General features: G+C 53.4%; 1 protein-coding gene across 2 annotated transcripts; it reads left to right on the top strand.

Annotated features, from left to right (window-relative positions):
- The first annotated feature begins 1,802 nt into the window (after positions 1-1,802).
- On the top strand, positions 1,803-17,645 carry Stac2 (SH3 and cysteine rich domain 2). 2 transcript variants are annotated; one of them, NM_001399483.1, is made up of 11 exons: positions 1,803-2,372; positions 9,936-10,242; positions 11,229-11,326; positions 11,476-11,566; positions 12,098-12,210; positions 12,296-12,368; positions 12,461-12,522; positions 12,967-13,064; positions 13,337-13,388; positions 13,644-13,781; positions 16,181-17,645. In NM_001399483.1, the coding sequence occupies exons 1-11, from the start codon at positions 2,283-2,285 to the stop codon at positions 16,283-16,285; spliced, it is 1,227 nt and encodes a 408-aa protein (NP_001386412.1). In that variant the 5' UTR covers positions 1,803-2,282; the 3' UTR covers positions 16,286-17,645. The 2 variants fall into 2 exon arrangements, with proteins under 2 accessions (NP_001386412.1, XP_063125608.1); XM_063269538.1 differs by lacking the exon at positions 1,803-2,372 and adding an exon at positions 4,296-8,855.
- Positions 17,646-19,907: the final 2,262 nt, after the last annotated feature.

Raw genomic sequence — 19,907 nt, 5'->3', positions numbered from 1 at the left:
CAGCCCGAGAAACCCTGTCTTAAACAACAACAACAACAAAAAATTACTCTAAAGAAACTGTTGGAGAGATGGCTGAGGGGAGCAGAGCAATGCCTGCTCTTCTTTTAATTTTATTCATTTATTTTATATATAAGTACACTGTCGCTTTCTTCAGACACACACCAGAAGAGGGCATCAGATCCCATTACAGATGGTTGTGAGCCACCATGTGGTTGCTGGGAATTGAACTCAGGACCTCTGGAAGAGCAGTCAGTGCCCTTAACACTGGGCCATCTCTCTAGCCCAATGGCCGCTCTTCCAGAGGATCTGGGTTCAGTTCTCAGCACCCACATGGCAGTTCACAACTGTCTGTAACTCCAGTTCCAGGGAATCTCACATACACACACATGTAGGCAAAACACTAATTAATGCACATAAAATATATTTTAGAAGAAGGAGGAGGAGGAGGAAGGGAGGGGGAAGGGGAAGAGGGAGGGGGAGGGGAAGGGGAAGGGGAGAAGGGGTGGGGAGAGAACACTGGGCCCTATGTGTGACCAAATTTGAGGTGCTGCAGAATTCTAGAAGGCCTCTCTTAGAGAGGTTTGGGGACTTCCTGAATGAGAATAGAAGTCCATTTCTGCTCAAGTCCAGACAGGAAAACTACAGATCATGGCTGCCTGATTTTTCCATCCATGAGGAAAGGCTTGCTGCCCTGGCTTTTTATTTGGTTTGAGTTTTGTGTTATTTTTATTTTTTTCTTTTGAGGTAGGATCTCACTGTTTACAACCTTGGCTGGTCTGAACTTACTATGTAGGTGAGACTGGCCTTGAATTGAGAGTGGTGAGCCTTCCTCTGACTCTCAGCTGCTGTTATTATAGGGGTGTCTCATTTGGCTTCATTTTCGACCCATTAAGGTGTCTTCAGTCTGTAACCTTAACATTAGGGAGGCTGAAGCAGGAAGATGATGAGTTTGAGGCCAGCCTGGGCTACATAGTGAATTCCAGGGCCATCCTGGGCTACATAGAAAGGCCCTGTCTCAAAAATAAAAAACTAGGAGTGCTGAGATAGTTCAGAAGGCATAGCACCTATCATTCAAATACAAGGACCTGACTTTAGTCTCCAGCATGTATTTAAGAGGGCCAAATGCACGGCACTGGGAAGCAGAGAGAAGAGGATTTCTGGGGCTCCACGGCCAGCCACTCTAGCCGAACTGGCTTACAATGAGAGACTCTGACTCAAATTTCTTGGTGGATGGCTCCTGGGGAAAGATACTGGAAGCTGACCTCTGCCAACCAAACTCACACGCGTGCCACTCACGTACCACGCATACAGTCAGACATAAGGGCACGCGGATCATAAACACACACACACACACACACAAACAGCCTGTTCTCTGCTTCAGGGAATGTCTGTGGTCTAGTAGGTAATATTTGGTGAGATCCTAGAAAGGCATCCAGTTAATGGGGCGAACGGGTCTCTTCCTCTGCCAAGGTGCGGCATCTTCCAATGTGCACTATCAGAACGCTGTAAGTTTGATTTTCCTCTCGGCCATTCTGCGGCAGCCTCGAATTATTTGAATTTCAGGACGCTACTCTCAGCGGCCCAGCCCTCCTTCAATTTTGTCCCCCACCCCCACCCCCCATCTCGGGTTTTTCAGTGTAAAACTACCCCTCCTGTTCTTTACCCTCCAAACCCCTCCCCATCTTGTCGAGCCCCCCAAGACTCCACCCAGCTGGCCCTCCTAGCCACCACCGCAGCCAATAGCTGAGAACCTTGATTTGCATAGCTGCGCGGGGGCGCGGCGGAGGGAAGGGGGAGGGACCAGGCGACCTCCTAAATCAAAGTTGGGAGGCTAGGACTGGGCGGAGGGGCCGCCGGGTGCAAGGCTGGGGCCCGCGCGGGGAGGGGGAGGGAGATGGGGGGCGGGCGCAGAGGACGGCGGAGCCGGCCGGACTCGGACAGCTCGGTCGCTCCCTGTCTCTGCACATCCGCGCATCCCTACTTCCCTCCTCCTCCCGCGGAGCGCAGCATCCTCTGCAGACCCTTGGTCCTCACACCCCGGGTCGTCCCGCTCCGGCGGCTCGGTGTAATTGCCGCCCTCTCCCCTGCCACACCGACAACTTTCTTCCCTGGTGCCTGGGGTTAGGGGGCTGCTTTGCCTGGGAGGGTTTCTCCTAGGGTCACTGGAGAGCAGACCCTGGAGAAAGGCTTGAGAGTCCCAAAGAGACGCCCGCCACTCACAGCCTGCCCCCGGCGGGCCTGCCGTCGGGTCTCCGTACCTTCTCTTCCTTTATACCCCAACCATGACCGAAATGAGCGAGAAGGAGAATGAACCGGATGACGCGGCCACCCATACTCCCCCAGGGACCGTCTCCACCCTCCAAGAAACCAAGGTAAGTCGTGGGGCGCGAGGCCTGGCACCGCCCGGGCATCTCTGACTTGGAGCGCTGATCACAGTGGCTGGGTCCCTTTGGGGTCACGGAAGGAAAACGGGGCCCGCGTGATTCCTAAGGCTGCGCGCCGTGCCGGGGAGGGAGGAGAGGGTTCGCGACGAGGGGACCCAAGGAGCAGATCACAAGAGCACGACCCGCCAGAACGCGCGAGGCGCCGACGCGCTCCGGCTCCCTCCTGGGCGGTTGTAAGTCGGCTTTGTTGGAGGGAATCGGCGCAGCGGAGGCGCAGGGCGTGTGTGGCCGTGTGTAGCGGGTGTGGGCCGGTGTACGCGCGCGTGTGTGCGTGCGAGGCGCACCCCTCCCGGGGCCGCCAGATCGCTGTCTGCAGCTCCCCGGGCCCCCTCTCTCCTGCTCCTCTGAATTCCTAGCCACAACCGTCTCCTCTCTGCGCGTGCCACTCTCCGGTTCTCTTTGCTTTCCTACGTGCTTCTCTGTGTGTCTCCGGTGTCCCTCTCTGACCCACAGCAGCCTGGCACGCACCTCGCGGACCGGTTAGGCTGGGGGCCCGAAAGGCCGCGGCCCGGGGTGCGCAGCTTTCAAGCCGGCGCTGGGGGCTGCGGCAGCGCTGGCCGTCGGTGGCGGGCGGGGACCCGGAGTGTTGCGGTTCCAGAGCCAGAGGCGGCCCCACCCCCCCGCTCGGAGAACCGGGAGAGGGGAGGAGAGAGGGCAGAATCAAAAGAAGAAGTCATCGTAATTAATGAATGTCATAATTAACCCTAATTATGTATGATTGTTACTCTTGCGGGAGTCACAATGAATAAATTATTCTCCCGTGAAGGCAGGCGGAGCCCAGACTGCGGGCACTGAAAGGGGTGGGGGAGGCCGACGCTCACGTTCCACCTCCCACCCGTAATGAGTCCGCCCCCTCCTCAACTTCTAGGTGCCCATGAAGTTCTGTGGGAAGCTACCTGAGCGCCCAGGAATGGGAAGAGCGGACACTGTGGGAGGGAGCCCTCTCCCCTTCCTAGACTTCAGGCCAAGACTTCCTCCTTTCTCCATTCCACCCTGGTGTTTGTTACCATCCTGGTCCTGTGACCAGGGAAGATGTGGTGAGAACCAGAAATGAGCGGTGTCTTGAGGCTCCCTGGAGCCACAAGCTCCTACACAGCACTTCCCACGGACCATCTTCCTTCTCTGTCCATCTTGACGACCCCTCAGAATATGAGGTTAATTCAAGGTCAAGGTCATGACCGCAGTGAGCCCGGGGAGTTGAGCGGGGTTAGCACGGAGTCTTACTGAAGCTATCCAGGTAGCTACCCTGTGCCTGCACTTGGGAACCCTGCTACTCTCCAGGGTTCCCAGTCCAGTCCAGTCCCTTGGCTTTTGAGACCAGAGGTCTCGCTAAGTATCGTTAGCTGGGCTAGAACTCACTGTGTACTTGAGGCTAGCCTCAAACTTTTTGGCCATTTTCCTCTACCTCTGAGAGTTAAAAATCACAGCTGTGCCACCATACCTGGATCCCTCACATCCAAGGCTTCGGTATACATTTGGCCTTCTGCTCCCTTCTAAAAATTACTCTGGCTCCTGGTCCGCATTTTAGACCCAAATTTAGGTGCCAAATCTCTCCTGGAAAGGAAGGAACAGTGAGGATATTCCTTGGGTTACCTGCGACACCAGGGGGTATCCTGGGAGCTGGCCTCACACTGAGCTCTGGTTCACCCTGGGCAGATAGACAGCCCCCCTGCTCTCTCTCCAGAGTCTGGAGGGGCTCCCAGTGCCTGTCATATGAGAACCTGTCAGCTCCTGCCCCTCAGGGGCTCTCCAAGGCAGGCAGGAGCCTGGCTTGGTGCTACCTCAGCAAACCCACAGGCAGCAAGCTCAGCTGTGTGTGTGTGGGGGGGGGGGGGTCAGACCCTAGCAGAGCTGTACCTCTCTCCTCCAACCCAAGGACCCTGCAATGTCATCTGCTCTGGGTCTGAGCCGCAGAAGGTCTGGAGGAGTAGAAGAGATGGGCCTCACAGAAGACCCCCTCTGTACCTAACCACTTGGGTTCCCAGCCTTGGCTCCTTTTGTCCTTGTGTAGCACTCTGAAATGATCTCACAGGCAGACCTGGGGATGTGACAAGGGGCTGCTCTGTAGGGCAGAGGTGACAGGGATTTTTGTCATCCTCCTTCAGCCCTCACCAAAGAAGCTTATTTCTCTAGACTTTGCAGACTGAGAGACGGAGAAATTGCTGCCCACCCAACTCTGTGTCAGGCAGATGCGACACTGGGCCAGGTGCCCGGGAGTCATCAGCTTGGTGCTCTGAGGCATTTCTTACCAGCCTTGCTTAGTCTGTGATGGGGTCTCAGCCCTCTCTCCAGCCTACTTAGCAACCTCCTGGGTAGGACCACTCTCTTAGGATCTCATCCATCCGATACCTCTTATCACCTCCTTTGGTGTCCTCCAGGAAGACCCCACCATGCCTGTTTTGCCATCTGAGTCATTTCTTGTCACATCCGACACCACCCACTGCCAGCTGCCTGGTACTGTTTCAGGAGATGGCATGGGAAACCGAGGGGGAGAGGAACCTCCAGGGATCTCCGAGGGAGAGGACACCGGTGGGTTGGGCTCCTGCTCTAAGAAGGGATTGAGAACAGACCTGGTGACCTGGGCCACACACCAGACAGCCTGCGGGTGCCCTGGAAGGAAACCTGACCCAAGTGAAGCAGCTTGCTGAAGTGTCTCAGAAACGGGCCCCTGCAGTGGACACAGCAAGGCAGCCCGTGGGGTTCGGCGAGATCCTTATCACTGTCTTAGTTACTGTTTTATGGCTATGAAGAACGCCATGACCTAGGCAAGTCTTAGAAAGGGAACTATTTCATTGGGACTGGATTACAGGTTCAAAAGTTTAGCCTATTATCACCATGGGGAGAAGCTTTCGGGCAGACCTAGTGCTGGGGAAGTAGCTGAGAGCTCTACATCTGGATCATCGGGCGACAGGAAGAGAGAGACGCTGGGCCCGACTGGCGCTGCAAAAACCTCCAACCCAAGCCAAACATGCACACACACACACACACACACACACACACACACACACCCCACGTGCTTCCCCCAACAAGGCCACACCTACTCCGACGAGGTTGCACTCCCAATAGTGCTGCTCCCTACAAGTCTATGGGGGCCATTTTTTTTTTTTTTGGTTCTTTTTTTCGGAGCTGGGGACCGAACCCAGGGCCTTGCGCTTCCTAGGTAAGCCCTCTACCACTGAGCTAAATCCCCAGCCCCTTATGGGAGCCATTTTTATTCAAGCCACATCAGGTCAGAGAGTCCTTACTACCAATCCTGATGACTTGAGTTCAATCGCCAGAACCCACCAACATGGTGGAAAGAGAGAACCCACTCCCACGAGTTGTCTTCTGACATCCACACATGTGTCATGGCATGTTCATGGTCACACGCACACACAAATAACAAATGTAAACGGAAAATGGAGGGACGGCCGCAGAGACCAAGAGTCTAAGAAGCTGGAATTCCTGGCCTGGTGGAGTCAACCATTTGACAGCTCTGTCCCATCCTGCCCTCTGGCCAGGGGAGGGCCCTTTGACATCTGTCAGTCAACCCAAGTGGCAATTCTTTCTCTCCTCTCTGCCCGCCTGGGATCTGGAGTCCACAGCTGAGTTAGAAACTCAGCAGGCAGAGTGGAGGCTGCCCTGATGCAGGGGAACACTGTGTTCCTGGCACCTCTGGTACCCTTGCAGAGGTGGCTCTGGCACGGAATCCCTGGGAGGGGGTATTCCAATAAAGGGCACAGGCTACAGCTGAGGAGGACGGGCTCAGATTTACAGGAACCACTCTGGAGGGAGTAATAGCCTCAGGAGGGAACACAACTGAAGTCCCCACATGTTGGAATGACTAGGCCAGCCAGAACCAAGAGAGGAATGGGGTGATAGGCAAAAGTCACAGGCGGCAGGCTTCACCGCTATATAGGGAAGTACTTCCTAGCTACTGCCATTGTCCAAAGGTGGAATGACTATCCACCAGGGGGTGTGCTTCCCCTCACAAGAGGTGACCAAGAGCCACTCATTCAGAGACAATGCGGCCAGAGCGATGTTGTGGGGTGGGGGACTGTTCTAGGTGTCCAGTCTTTCCCATCCCTTCTAACCCTGAAGTCCTCTATTGACCCAATAGACAAATCCATGGAACAGCTAAGGAAAGAAAGGCAGAAGACCCAGGCAGGGCTCGAGGCAGCAGGGTACTCCTGGTTCCTTGATCCGAGCAGCCTGAGCCACCATCCAGTTCCTGCCTCTGCTACTCCCCAGCTGAGGACTCAGAGCAGGGGGGCATTGAAGTCCTTTAAACTCCACCCTTCATCTGAACCATGGGTCAATGATGGTCTCCCCCAGTGGGCAGCATGGCATTCAGTGCGAGACTGTGTGTCAGGTGCTAGCCCAGATCCAGTCTTCTAATGCTGAGAACTGTTTATGGGGCCACATTTCTAGTTGGCTGATCTGTTTGGACCCAGGGGTACCCAGTGTTACCTCCTTCTTCTTGGATGTGGGGAAACTGAGACTCGGAGACAGGAAGTCAAGTGATTTACATTCAGACTACAGGTTGGGTTTGCCCTATCCTTAGCACAGCTCTCTGATTTTTGCCTCCTATGTGCTCTGTGCCTGAGCAGAACATTGGTGGGAGGAAGTAGGGGCAGGAAGGGTAGCAATGGTATTCATTTTCCTCTTGGACGCCAACAGAGCCCTACAGCCCTGTGTGGTACTGGCAGCCCCAGCCTGACCCGGGCAGGTATGTGTAGGCTCGTTAGGTTTTCATTGTCCTTCTGGCTCTCCACCTCTGCTCCTGCTGCACACAGGCATCTGGAGCCCCAGGCCTCGCTTCTCATAGGAGCACAAAGAAGCCCACAGTGCTGTCCAGGAAGCTGAGTTTGGAAGCAAATGAACACCTCGGTGTGCCAGACACCCCAGAGCTCTGGCCTCCCAGCTGGCTTCCTAGAGCCTGCCTTGTGCCCAAACATCCCCTCTGCCTCTCTCTCCTCCATTCTGCTGCCTGCTGGCCTCTGGGAAGCTGCAGGGGCCACTATTTCCACCCCTTTGGCATACACAGGTGCTAGGCAGTCAGCCACAGCACACAAGCTGCCTGGCATGGCGGCTGGGAACCCTGGCCAAGACTCCCTGCCTAGAGCCAGACTTCGGCCCCCCTTTTCTATTGCTGGTGGAACAGAGTGGGCAGGAATAAGGTAACTCTCCACAGGACGAGAGAGGCTCTGGATAAGGAGGTCACCATACCTTGCTCTACACAGACTCCAAGAGACTGTGTTTGAGAGAGGAGTGTAAAGAGCTCCAGCCTCAGAGTGCCTCAGCTCTGTCAGTGATGCATTCGGCAGAGGCACTGTGACTAAGTACCTACTGTGTGTTGGGACCCTCGAGGACTGGAGGTGACAGGGCCTCTGCCTCACTCAGCCTTAGGAGCGGTTAGGAGTGGACAAGAGGGAAGTCTGCCCTGATGGAGTTCTGTATTAGGACAAGGGAGCATCAGGAGGAAATGGATCTAGCTGCTGTGAGAAAGGCTCTTCTCAAACAGAGAGGGCCTCTGGAAGTGCGGAAGGCAGAGAAAGCAATATGGGCATCAAAACTCCCAGGCATAAGTACAGAGGTAAGTTTGAGATTCCTGGTGTCAGCTTCAGGAAGACAGAAGTGGGAAGAACATACATCCCCCATCTGCCTGCCATGGGTGTTCCCTGTGGTATTGAACTGTCTCCTGAAGACCTGGAAGATGGCTGGTTTTTTGTTTTTTGTTTCTTTTTTTTTTTTTTTTTTCTTTTTTTCGGAGCTGGGGACCGAACCCAGGGCCTTGCGCTTGCTAGGCAAGTGCTCTACCACTAAGCTAAATCTTCGACCCCAATGTTTCTTTTCTTTAAGCTAGCGTTTTCTTTTTCTAAAATCATGAGTATGTGTGGGATTTCTGACCCCCTGAGGTCAGAAAAAGATATGGTGCGCTCTGGAGCTGGAGTTACGGGGGATTATGAACCACCATACTCCCTGGGTGCTGGGACCTGAACTCTGGCACTCTGTAAGAACAGCGCATGCTCAGTGATACGCTGGCTGTAGGGGATGGACCATGGATAAAGTCTGCGGGAGAGGGTTCATTTGGAGGATATAGGTGTGGGGTACTTTCCTGCTCAGCCCCACCTGCTGGAGAATACGGCAAGATTTTGTCTCAACACATACAATAACACTAGATTTTTACAGGGAGTAATGGAGCATGCCTTTAATTCTAGCACTCAGGAGGCAGAGGCAAATGGATCTCTCTGGGTTCAAGGCCAGCCAGGGCTACACAGTGAGAGGCTGAAGAGATGATGGCCCAGTGGTTAGGAGCACTGACTGCTCTTCCAGAGGTCCTGAGTTCAATTCCCAGCAACCATGTGGTGGCTCACAACCATCTGTAATGGGATCTGGTGCCCTCTTCCGGTGTGTCTGAAGACAGCTATGGTATACTCATATAAATAAAATAAATCATATATCAACTAGATCCTTTTCTCTCTCTCTTTTTTCCCCGCCCCCCCCCCGGACCTGAGGACTGAACTCAGGGCCTTGTGCTTGCTAGGCAAGCGCTCTACCACTGAGCTAAGTCCCCAACCCTCTTTTTTCTCTTTTTAAGATGATGTCTCATGGGTGGAGAAATGGCTTAGTAGCTAATAGCACTGGCTGTTCTTCCAGAGGACCTGGGTTCAATCCCCAGCACCCACATGGCAGCTCACAACCATCTGTAACTCCAAGATCTGACACCTTCACACACACACACACACACACACACACACACACACACACACACACACACACACGTAAAGCACGCAAAACGTCAATGCCTGTAAGATAAAAATAAATTATTTTTTAAAAGGATAATGTCGCATGCTTCTCAGAGTGGCTTCACACTCTATGTAGCCAAGGAAGATGACCTTGAACTTCTGATCTTCCTTCCTCTGTCATCTCTGTTGGTGAAAAAACCGAAAGACCTGGTGTGTTTTCTGTGAGTGGCCGGCCTTTGTGTGTATGTGCACCATGTGAGTGCCTGGTACCCAGGGAGGCCAGAAGAGGGCGCTGTATCTCTTGGGACTGGAGTGACAGAATGTGGGGAATCAGTTCAGGTCCTTCTCAAGAACAAGTGTCCTTAACTACTGTGCCAGTTCTCCATCCTGCCCTTCCCCTGTCTGTTTTGTTTGGCCCCAAAGGTTTTTGTTGGGTTTTTTTGGGAGGGTGGGGGGTGGAAAAGTGGGGGTGACATGGTTACGGGCTTCACTGGATCAGCCTTAACTGACTGGAGGAGACCAGCAGCTACTCCTTGGCCACTCGACTTCATAGTCTCCACCCTTGCTAAGCATGTACCTGCCCAGCTACAACTCCCGTAGAATTCCCTGTCTGCTCCCACAGCTCTGAGAGGCTGGATGGTCAGAGCAGGGATCTTTGGTAGTTTTTTTCTGTTGACTGTGGACCTCAGCTCTCCTGCTGCCTCCAAAAGAGATGCGGGGAGCCTTCACTGCTCAGCCCTCACGGTTCACTTTCTTTTCCCAGCTCCAGCGATTTAAGCGTTCCCTCTCCCTCAAAACTATCCTTCGAAGTAAGAGTGTGGAGAACTTCTTCCTCCGCTCAGGCTCTGAGCTGAAGTGCCCAACAGAGGTGCTGCTGACACCACCAACCCCACTGCCTCCTCCTTCTCCACCACCTGCCTCCACAGACAGGGGTCTACCCACCCCGACCCCCTCTCCGTGCCCAGTCCCTCGCCCCTTGGCACCACTCAAACCAGTGAGGCTGCACAGCTTCCAGGAACACGTCTTCAAGAGAGCCAGCCCTTGTGAGCTGTGCCACCAGCTCATTGTGGGTAGGTACCTACCTGGGTGGGCCCTGAAGCAAGCTGGTGGGCATCTGGGAATAAGTCACGGAAATCCCTGGCATTGGAGTACCTCAATGCAGGGTCATACGACCCGCTGTGCTTCTCTCCCTGGGGAGACACACGAGTGTTGGGTGGGGGCGAGCTTTGGCTCTTAGCACTTGTCTAGCATGTAATCTTCCTCGGATTTTATATTGCTGACTCTGGAAAAAAAAACGATAGAATCATGAGTGGTAGTTGTTCCCACCGTTGCTCCAAGCTCACATGTAGGCTGTGCTGATGCTGACGACATTATCACTGTAGGAGGGAGGAGTGCCAGGCCCTGAAGCCCAGCACAAAACTATTAAGTGTCTGATGCCTTTCCTTCATGCTTCTCTCCACACTGCTGCCGCCTTTCTTCATCCTCCTCCTCTTCCTCCTCTTCTTTTTTCTCTCCTCCTCCTCCTCTTCCTCTTCTTCCTCTTCTTCCTCCTTCTCCTCTTCCTCTTCTTCCTCCTCCTCCTCCTCTTCCTCTTCTTCCTCTTCTTCCTCCTTCTCCTCTTCCTCTTCTTCCTCTTCCTCCTCCTCCTCCTCTTCCTCTTCTTCCTCCTCCTCCTCCTCCTCTTCCTCCTCTTCCTCCTCCTCCTCCTCTTCCTCCTCCTCCTCTTCCTCCTCCTCCTCCTCTTCTTCTTCCTCCTCCTCCTTTCTTCTTCTTCTTCTTCTTCTTCTTCTTCTTCTTCTTCTTCTTCTTCTTCTTCTTCTTCTTCTTCTTCAACTTCCTTTTCCTCTTTGGTTTTCCAAGACAGGGTTTCTCTGTGTCGTCCTGGCTGTTCTGGAACTCGCTCTGTAGACCAGGCTGGCCTCAAACTCAGGCATGCACTGCCACCACTTTCATCCCCGGGCCCTTAGCCAGGCTTTTTCTTATTGTCCCTGTCTATCGTCTATGGGGGTGTCCTTTCTTGGCCATTTCTTCTCGCTGAACCCACAATCCCTTCTAGGAAACTCCAAGCAGGGCTTGCGGTGTAAGACATGCAAGGTCAGCGTTCACCTCTGGTGCTCCGAGGAGATCTCTCACCAGCAATGCCCGGGCAAGACAGTAAGTGAGAGATGTCATGTGGTAGAATGGCTGAATGGAGGAGGCTCAAGGCTGGTTCCTCCTGAGGGGTGGCCCCAGGTGTGGGCATGACCAAGCCCTGCATAGGTCATTATGTCTCTCTGTTTTCTCTCTGCCTCCTTTTACCTCAGTCCACATCTTTTCGACGCAACTTCAGCTCCCCACTCCTGGTGCACGAGCCGCCACCAGCCTGTGCCATGAGCAAAGAGTCCCCACCTACCGGTAAGTGACCCACACTCTAGCCCCACCCCCGCTTCTCAGAGATCCTGTAAGAAATCAACACATTTCCCGGTTCCATACCTGAGTCACACAAGCACTGCCTGTTCCTGGCACTGCCTACTCCGCTTCCCTGGAGGCTCCTGCCCTGAACGTGGGCTCCATTTACTGATTTCTTCATTCATCTCCCAACCAGCAGTTTATTGAGTACCTACTTAGTTCGAGACTCTGGGTCAGACACTGAGACACCACTGAAGGAGGTGAGACCAAGTTGGGTGTGGCGTTTCATGCCAGGCATCCCAACACTCGGAAGGCAGAGGAAGGAGGATAAGGAGTTCAAAGCCATCTTTGCTACATAGAGACACCGTCTTACACACCAAATACTAATGACACATAAATCGAGCTGGATTGGGCTAGGGTTAAGTTAGCTCAGCAAAGAAAGCCCCTTGCCACCAAACCCGGTGACCCAAGTTCTATTCCTGGGACCCACATGGTGGAGCTTTGGGTGCCAGGCATTGAAGGACGGATGCTCTGCAGGGACCAGCGGGAAGGTGGACCCAGTTTATGAGACCCTGCGCTACGGCACCTCCCTGGCACTGATGAACCGGTCTAGCTTCAGCAGCACGTCTGAGTCCCCCACACGGAGCCTGGTACGCACAGAAGGGGAAGCCTAGGGGAGGGAACCGAGCATGGCTGGGCCGAGGGGCTGATCCTCCTCCTCCTGTTTCTCCCCAGAGTGAGCGTGATGAGCTAACAGAAGATGGGGAAGGCAGCATCCGCAGCTCAGAAGAGGGACCTGGTGACAGTGGTAAGCCAGGGCGAGAAGGCCCCAGGGACCAGAAGACGTTGGGGAGGTATTTCCTGAAGCTTCACAATTTGGCTTTACCTTGCTGTTCCCAGTATTCACAGCCCCAGTGGAGAGTGAAGGCTCAGGAGCAGAGGAGAAGAGCCCTGGACAGCAGGTTTGCCTGGGGTTAGCTTGGAACCCACAGGCCAGGGTGGGAAGAAATGTCACCTCTTGTCATCGATCACTATGCACATAACAACACACTACAAAGGGCACTGACTGTTTACTCCCTCCTGTGTCCTCAGGCCCCAGAGAGAGGCCACAGTCAAAAAGGGAGCCATGAAGATTGGGAGGGGACTCCACTGTCTGACTCCTCCCAAGGGGAGGAGTCATGCTGCCATTCTCGAATGCAGCAGTCAGAGGGTGTCTTCCCTCTCTAGATCAGTCCCCTCCCCCAACGCAGGGGAGGGGAGCTACACATGAGACCCTATTACTTACCAGAAATTCACTCTGTCCTACCTCACAGACTCCGGGGGCCAGCATGCATATTCACAGCAAGTGGACAATGGGTGGAGCAAGGAACTGGCCCACCATCACTGACCCCGAACTTTTCCTACAGCCCCCAAAGTTGCCCGTGCGGAAGGATGTGGGGCCCATGTACTCCTATGTTGCCCTCTACAAGTTCCTGCCCCAGGAGAACAATGACCTGGCACTGCAGTGAGTTCTTCCTGTGGTCTCCCCCACCCCACCCCCACTTCTCCCGCCTAACCCCTACTGACCTTGGAGGGGAGGGTGATGGGGACCTTAGCTTCTTGCACTCAGAGGGACTGGGGCTGCCGAAGTGATGGGTGCAGTGTCCTGTCTCCTGCCCAATTCTGGGCTGTTTCAGGGACCTCTGGTCTCAATGGCCTCTAAGGGCTCTGAGAATCTTTTCCCACAGGAGAGGGGAATGCAGGGCGCACGTGCTGCCCCAGCTCTCTCTTTCCTAGGCCCGGAGATCGGATCATGCTGGTGGATGACTCTAACGAAGACTGGTGGAAGGTACCGTGGCAGGATGGGGTCCGGGGTGCAGGGGGGAGGCAGATTCTGATAGCTGTTACTCCACCCTCCCTTGGGTCTTGCTGTCAGTTTCCCTCCCCCTCTATCCAAGGCCGGAAGCCATCCCCCAGCTAGGGGCTGGAATAAGGAGATCCTGAGGTCTGGAGGGCCATAGTCCTGGCTCTGAGTAGGAACTGGGTCCAGAGAAAGAGTCCGGGTAAGGCTGATGCTTGCGCTCACTGACACCCTCGTCCCCAGGGCAAGATCGGCGACCGGGTTGGCTTCTTCCCGGCCAATTTTGTGCAGCGGGTGAGGCCGGGAGAGAATGTTTGGCGATGCTGTCAGCCCTTCTCTGGAAACAAGGAGCAAGGTTACATGAGTCTCAAGGAGAATCAGGTGGGTGCCAGGGCCCTGCCGGGGTTCAGGAATGGAGTATATACTGAGTGAGGGCGTCGAGTGCCCCACAGGAGGGTCTGAAGGGAACAAGAAAGGGAGCAAGCAGGTTAGGAGGGAAGACATTAGAACTGGGAAGTTCTATTAACTATTGCTGGGGGCGCTGATAGACCGCGTGCTCTGGGTTCCATCCCCGGAAGGACATAAACTGGACACCGTGGCACACGCCTGTTACCTAGCTAAGGCAGGAGGATTGTCTTGGGCCTAAGGCTATAGAGCAGGTGGGCGGTGGTGGTATACATCTGGGAGGCTGAAGTAGGATTTCTGTGAGTTCGAGGTCAAGCTGGTCTACAGATTGAGTTCCAGGACAGCCAGGGCAATACTTAGAAACCCTGCATTGAAAAAACAAAGAAAGAAACAAACAAAAAACAAAGACTGTGTATAGCAAATGTCAAGGCTGTATAGTGAGACCCCCCATCTCCAAAAAACAAAAGCAAAGGAACAAAGGGATGGTAAGTCCTCCCCAGGGCCTTGAGCTGGGAGCTGACTGATATCAGAGGCAGCTGGAATAGAACAGAACACTGACTTATGAATCCACAGGCTTGACTATTTTCTGTTGTTTGTTTTTAATTTATCTTGTATGTGTAGGGGTGTTTTGTCTGCATGCATTTCTGTTGGTTGTATGCCTGCCTGGTACCCACAGAAGCCAGAAGAGGTTGTTGGATCCCCTGAGAGACTGTGAGCTGCCATATGGGTGGTGGGAATTGAACCCAGGTCCTCTGGAAGAGCAGCCAGTGGAGCTCTTTTTTTTTTTTTTTTTCTTTTCTTTTCTTTTTTTTCGGAGCTGGGGACCGAACCCAGGGCGCCAGTGCAGCTCTTAACCCAATGGTCAACCTTCCTAATACTGGGACCCTTTAATACAGTTCCTTGTGTGAACCACAACTGTAAGATTATTTCATTGCTATAACTGTAATTTTGCTACTGTTAAAAATTGTAATGTAGCCGGGCTGGTGACACACGACTTTAATCCCAGCACTCAGGAGGCAGAGGAAGGTGGATCTTTGTGAGTTAGAGGCCAGCCTGCTGTATAAAGTGAGTCCAAGACAGTCAGGGCTACCCAGAGAACCCTGTCTGGAAAAGCAAAACAACAACAACAACAACAAAAAATTAAAAAACAGGGCTGGAGAGATGGCTCAGCAGTTAAGAGCACCCGACTGCTCTTCCAGAGGTCATGAGTTCAATTCCCAGCAACCACATGGTGGCTCACAACCATCTGTAAAGAGATCCGATGCCCTCTTCTGGTGTATCTGAGGACAGCTACAGTGTACTTGTATATAATAAATAAATAAATCTTTAAAAAAAAAATTAAAAAACAAACAAACAAAAGAATTTGATATACAGGATATGTGATATTTGTCCCCCAAAGGCATCTTGACCCATGTGTTAAGAACAACTGTGATTTAAGCATTGATCTATATATCCTCTAAATATATATATTTTTTTTTCTCTAAAAGCTCTGCCCTCAGATGGATATATATATGTATATATATATATATATATATGTGTATATATATATATATATATATATATATATATATGTGATCTGTGTGAGGATGTCAGACAGTTGTTTTGGGTTTTTTTGTTTGTTTGTTTGTTTGTTTGTTTGTTTGTTTTAGAGCTGAGGACCGAACTCAGGGCCTTGCGCTTGCTAGGCAAGCGCTCTACCACTGAGCTAAATCCCCAACACCTGATGTCAGACAGTTGTGAGCGGCCATGTTGGTACTGAGAATTGAACCCAGATTCTCTGGAAGAGCAGCCAGGGTTCTTAACCACTGAAACTGAGCCATCTCTCCAGCTCTTGCTTTTTGTTTTTATTAGACAGTATTTTACTATGTAGCCCTAGTCCTGGCTGGCCTGGAACTCTTCATGTAGGACAGGCTGGCCTTGAACTCACACATCTGCCAGCCTCTGCTTGTTTTTATTAGACAGTGTTTTATTTGTAGCCTTAACCCTGGGTAGCCTAGAACTCACTATGTAGGTCAGGCTGGCCTTAAACTCGGACATCTGCTCATCTTTGCCTCCAGAGTGCCAGGACTAGTTAGTTTAAGCACTAACTATGCCTTCTGGCTTGCTGGGTCACCTCAAGCTAGTCCTTCCCCCTCCACCACTTCCTCTGTGACCTGGGATCAGGGTTGGATGTAGGTTTAACTGCTCACCAGGCTCAGCTCTGTTGCTGATGTGCCGCTCCCTTGCTGTCCCCTGGGTCATGTCTCACTACTGATCCTTCCTAGATCTGCCTGCATCAGCTCTGTCTACAAGAGTTATGCCAGCCCCGCCCTCCCCCGGGGCGTGTCCTTTGGACTCAAGAGCAGTACTCATTCCTGATCTCTGTTTGCACTCAGATTTGCGTGGGCGTGAGCAGAAGCAAGGATAGTGATGGCTTCATCCGCGTCAGCAGTGGCAAGAAGCGGGGTTTGGTGCCAGTCGACTCCTTGGCAGAGATCTGACAGAAACCGAGAGAACCCAGATGCTACCCCTGCCCATGCCTGGCTCTTGCTTCTGGCCTGAGAAGGAAGCGGGCATCCTGGCCACACCCTTCCTCTCCGCGTCTCTCTCCTCAGCGTCACCCACCCCCCACTTAGGAGCCTTCTGCACTGAGGAAGGTTTTATTTCTTGGGTGGGGTATCCTGAATGGGGTGATCTTCTGGGGCTTGGGGAAGGGAGTCCAAAGTGGGAAGAAATGAGGAAGCTACAGTAGGTCCACCCAGAGCCCGAGTACCACCTAGTCGGGTTGCCGTAGCGAGTCCCACCCTAGGGAGTAATTAGCCTGCTGTCTTTCAGAGACTACCTGCCCATACTGCCTTTGCATGCCTGACTCCTCTCTGCCCACAGCCTTTGCTTGGGTCTGCGTATCCACCCACCCCTTTGCAAGTGGGGCCTTGAGAGAGGATCTTCAGTGTTCCTCAGCCCTCCTCTCTGGCTTGAGAAGACACTGAGGACTATGGGAGAGCCCTAAGCTAACCACCCGTCACCCCTTCAATTCTCAGGAAAGTTCAGGAATCTTTCCAATTACTTGAAACCTGTGCGACAGAGCAGGGTCAGGGTTGAGGTCTGGAAGGGGATGTAACCGGTAGAGGAGTCTGTTCCCTTGAGGACGGTCCCCACAGAACAGTCTGATTCTCCTTTATCTACACGAAATCTGTGTCCAAAAGGAGCCCGGACAAAGACCCAGTGGAGAAGAAGACACTGGACCCTGTGTGGTCAAAACCTTTCACTGTTAGGGCTCCAGAAATCCCTATCACCAGAAGCAGACAGCTGGGGGTTGTGAGGTTTGCTTTCTCTGAAAGCCCTGCCCTCAGATGGACCAACTTACCTTCTCACTGGGCTCTATATGGCGCATCCCTGGGAGGAATGCCTCGGGAGATGGAGGAAGGATATGCAAAGTTCTTTTTGGCCACAGTCAAATGGTGGTCTAGGAACCCTTAACCCTCCAGGGCAGGACCAATGTCCCCTTCCTCAAAGGCTGCTTTTTATTCCTGGTGCCAGCCCCCCTCCTTCCAAGCTCCAGACCCTTCTTTTGAGCCCTAATCCTGTCAGCCAATGCCGCCGCCCCCTCCCCCGACCCCGTTCTGGGTACAGTCCTGCCTACCATACAGTGAGAGGACACCAATTCTCTACCCAACACACCTTGCCCCACTTTTTCCCCTAAAAGGGGACTAAAGCCACACTGCCCTGTTTGCTGCCATGAGGGCCCCCCCAGCAAAATCCCCGGGGCGGGCCCAATGCCCACTGTACATGAGGCTGCATGATGGGTCTGTGGGGGCGTTGCTGAGCCCCCAGGCCCATAATTAAATGTTTCTTGTCTCAGCTTGCCTGCTCTGTGTATTTGATTGGGATAGAGAAAGCAAGCGGCTATGAGGTTCGGAGGGGGGCTAAGGGTACAAGAGATATTGACCTCTGAGAGGAGGGGCGTCAGAATAAGATGTGCTAGCTTGGGGATTACGAAAAGATGCGGGAAGGCGGGAAACGAAGTCAGGCAAGGGAGGGCTGAGGTCACCTCTGGGTTATACGTGCACTTGAATCACCCAGGGACCGACCCACAGTGACCTCATTGACGCAGACCTACACACATCGGCCTCGGATGCCGCCTATGCCTACGGTGGGGGAATCTGCCTTTCCCTGCAGCCCCTAAGCCTGAGATTCAAACGTGGTAGAGGGGACAGTGGAGGACGTTGGGGCCAGGAGATGACTCAGCAGCGTCCGTAATCAGATGCCTGGCATGGGGGGAGGGGAGGAGGAGGGAACGGTGGGGGGAGGGGTCGCGCACGCCCCTCTGATGCTGCCACCCACCTGCTCCAGCCAAGCGGCCGCCTTCCCGCGCCTGCCCGGCCACGTCACTCGCGCGGCTCGCGTGTCCTGAGCTATTTATAGGCGCAGGGGGGGAGCAAGCGAGCCCGAGGCTACTGCGGGAGTGCCAAGGCAGTGGTGGTGCTGCCAGACCTCAGAAGGTGGGCATCTGCCTGTCTTGACAAATACCCGCGCCTCCATCGAAGTCCGGGTCTCCACCTTCGGTAGTCTGCCTGGGACCAGACTGTGGAGCCTCCTTCTTGAGCATCCTTTGTACCCCTTCGCCCAGTGAGAAAGGGATAGAGATTGAGGGTGCAGAGGGAAGAAAGACAGGCCTCTTCTAGAATTCCTCGCCCTGGAACTGGAACACACACACACACACACACACACACACACACACACACACACACACACTCCAAACTGAAGGCTTCTTCTTCTTCTTTTTTTTTTTTTTTTAATAGAACAGGGTCTTGTTTTGATCAGTAATTGACCTACTTCAACCTCCCAAGTGCTGGGATTGCAGGTAGAAGGCACCACGCCTGGCTCTGAAGACTGTAGCCAGAATTATGTAATCCAAGCATCTACTCCTGAATTTCTCAACCCTCCAGCATTGTGCACCTCTCTAGTAGCTGAGATTACCGGTGTGCAGCACCATGCCTGCCCAGAAGAGGAGTTCATGTAATTAAGTATATGGTGTGGCCCATGGAGCATGCTAGGAACCTTATGCAATTTGGTCCCCTCAATAACTCAGACCGTGCTGACTGAACCCTTTGACAGATGAGGGGACATTCCGGTAGAGATGGTAAGTAGTTTACCTAAAGTCATCCACTTTATACAGGACAGTCTGTCCCTTTTACACTTAGGAGAACTAATGCCTTTCAAAAACTAGTGACTGGGGGTGGGGGGGGTGTTAACAAGCAATCAGGGGCCTAGACATATGACAGACCTGCCTGTGTCCCTCAGAGCCTCAAGCCACCATGATAGAGGACAGCCTGAGATGCTGCGCCAAGAGCTCCAGAAATGGATGTTCCCAACTCACTAGGGACAAGTGGGAATGTTGAATTCGAGCCTTTCAAGCCCTGCATACCCAGTGTCTGCCACCAGCCAGCAGCTGGCCTGGACCCCCTCCCCCAGTCTGTTTGCTGCACTGCTGACCACAGCAGCTTTTTCGGGTGGCTGAGCCACTGACAGCAGGCTCCCAGCCTAGGGGCTGGGAACAGCTGGTGTCCCCACTGTAGCCTCTGCCCTCCTCCTCCGTGCCTGTTCTTGGGGACATGGACCAGCCACACTACTGGCCTGCGGATGCCCAGAAATCTGCTGCCAGTGCCATGTCTGACCCACACACATCCTCTCTTCCCTGTCTCAGCCTGTGACCTCCCAATACACCCAACTTGGGTTCAAGGGAGACTCAGAAAGAAAAAGACAGGAGCCACAGATGAGGAGGCCTAAAAGGATGGATAATAGATGCTGTAGGTGGAGGGGGGACTCAGGCAGTGAGGCTCTTTTTGTGACCCCACCACCTTGGTAGCCTAGTCCTCTCTTCAGTCTCCTGCATCCCCCAGTCCCCTAGAGCTTGGACCAACTGGGAACCTGTTGGGACAGCCAAGGAATGCAGCTGTGCACTTCTAAACTCGGTCTCTTCTGTTTTAAAAGGGGTGGCGTAGCCCACCCCTGCCTGAGTTTCATGGGTGCCACCAGGGAGGAGGCCAAAGCCAGCCTCATGTCCCCAGCCCATCTCCAGCTCACAGCCTACATCTGTGACTCTGTTTCATTGCTCTGTCG

Source organism: Rattus norvegicus, chromosome 10, assembly GCF_036323735.1.
Source record: "Rattus norvegicus strain BN/NHsdMcwi chromosome 10, GRCr8, whole genome shotgun sequence".
Classification (NCBI taxonomy): Eukaryota; Metazoa; Chordata; class Mammalia; order Rodentia; family Muridae; genus Rattus; species Rattus norvegicus.
This window is presented reverse-complemented; position numbering and strand designations above follow the sequence as displayed.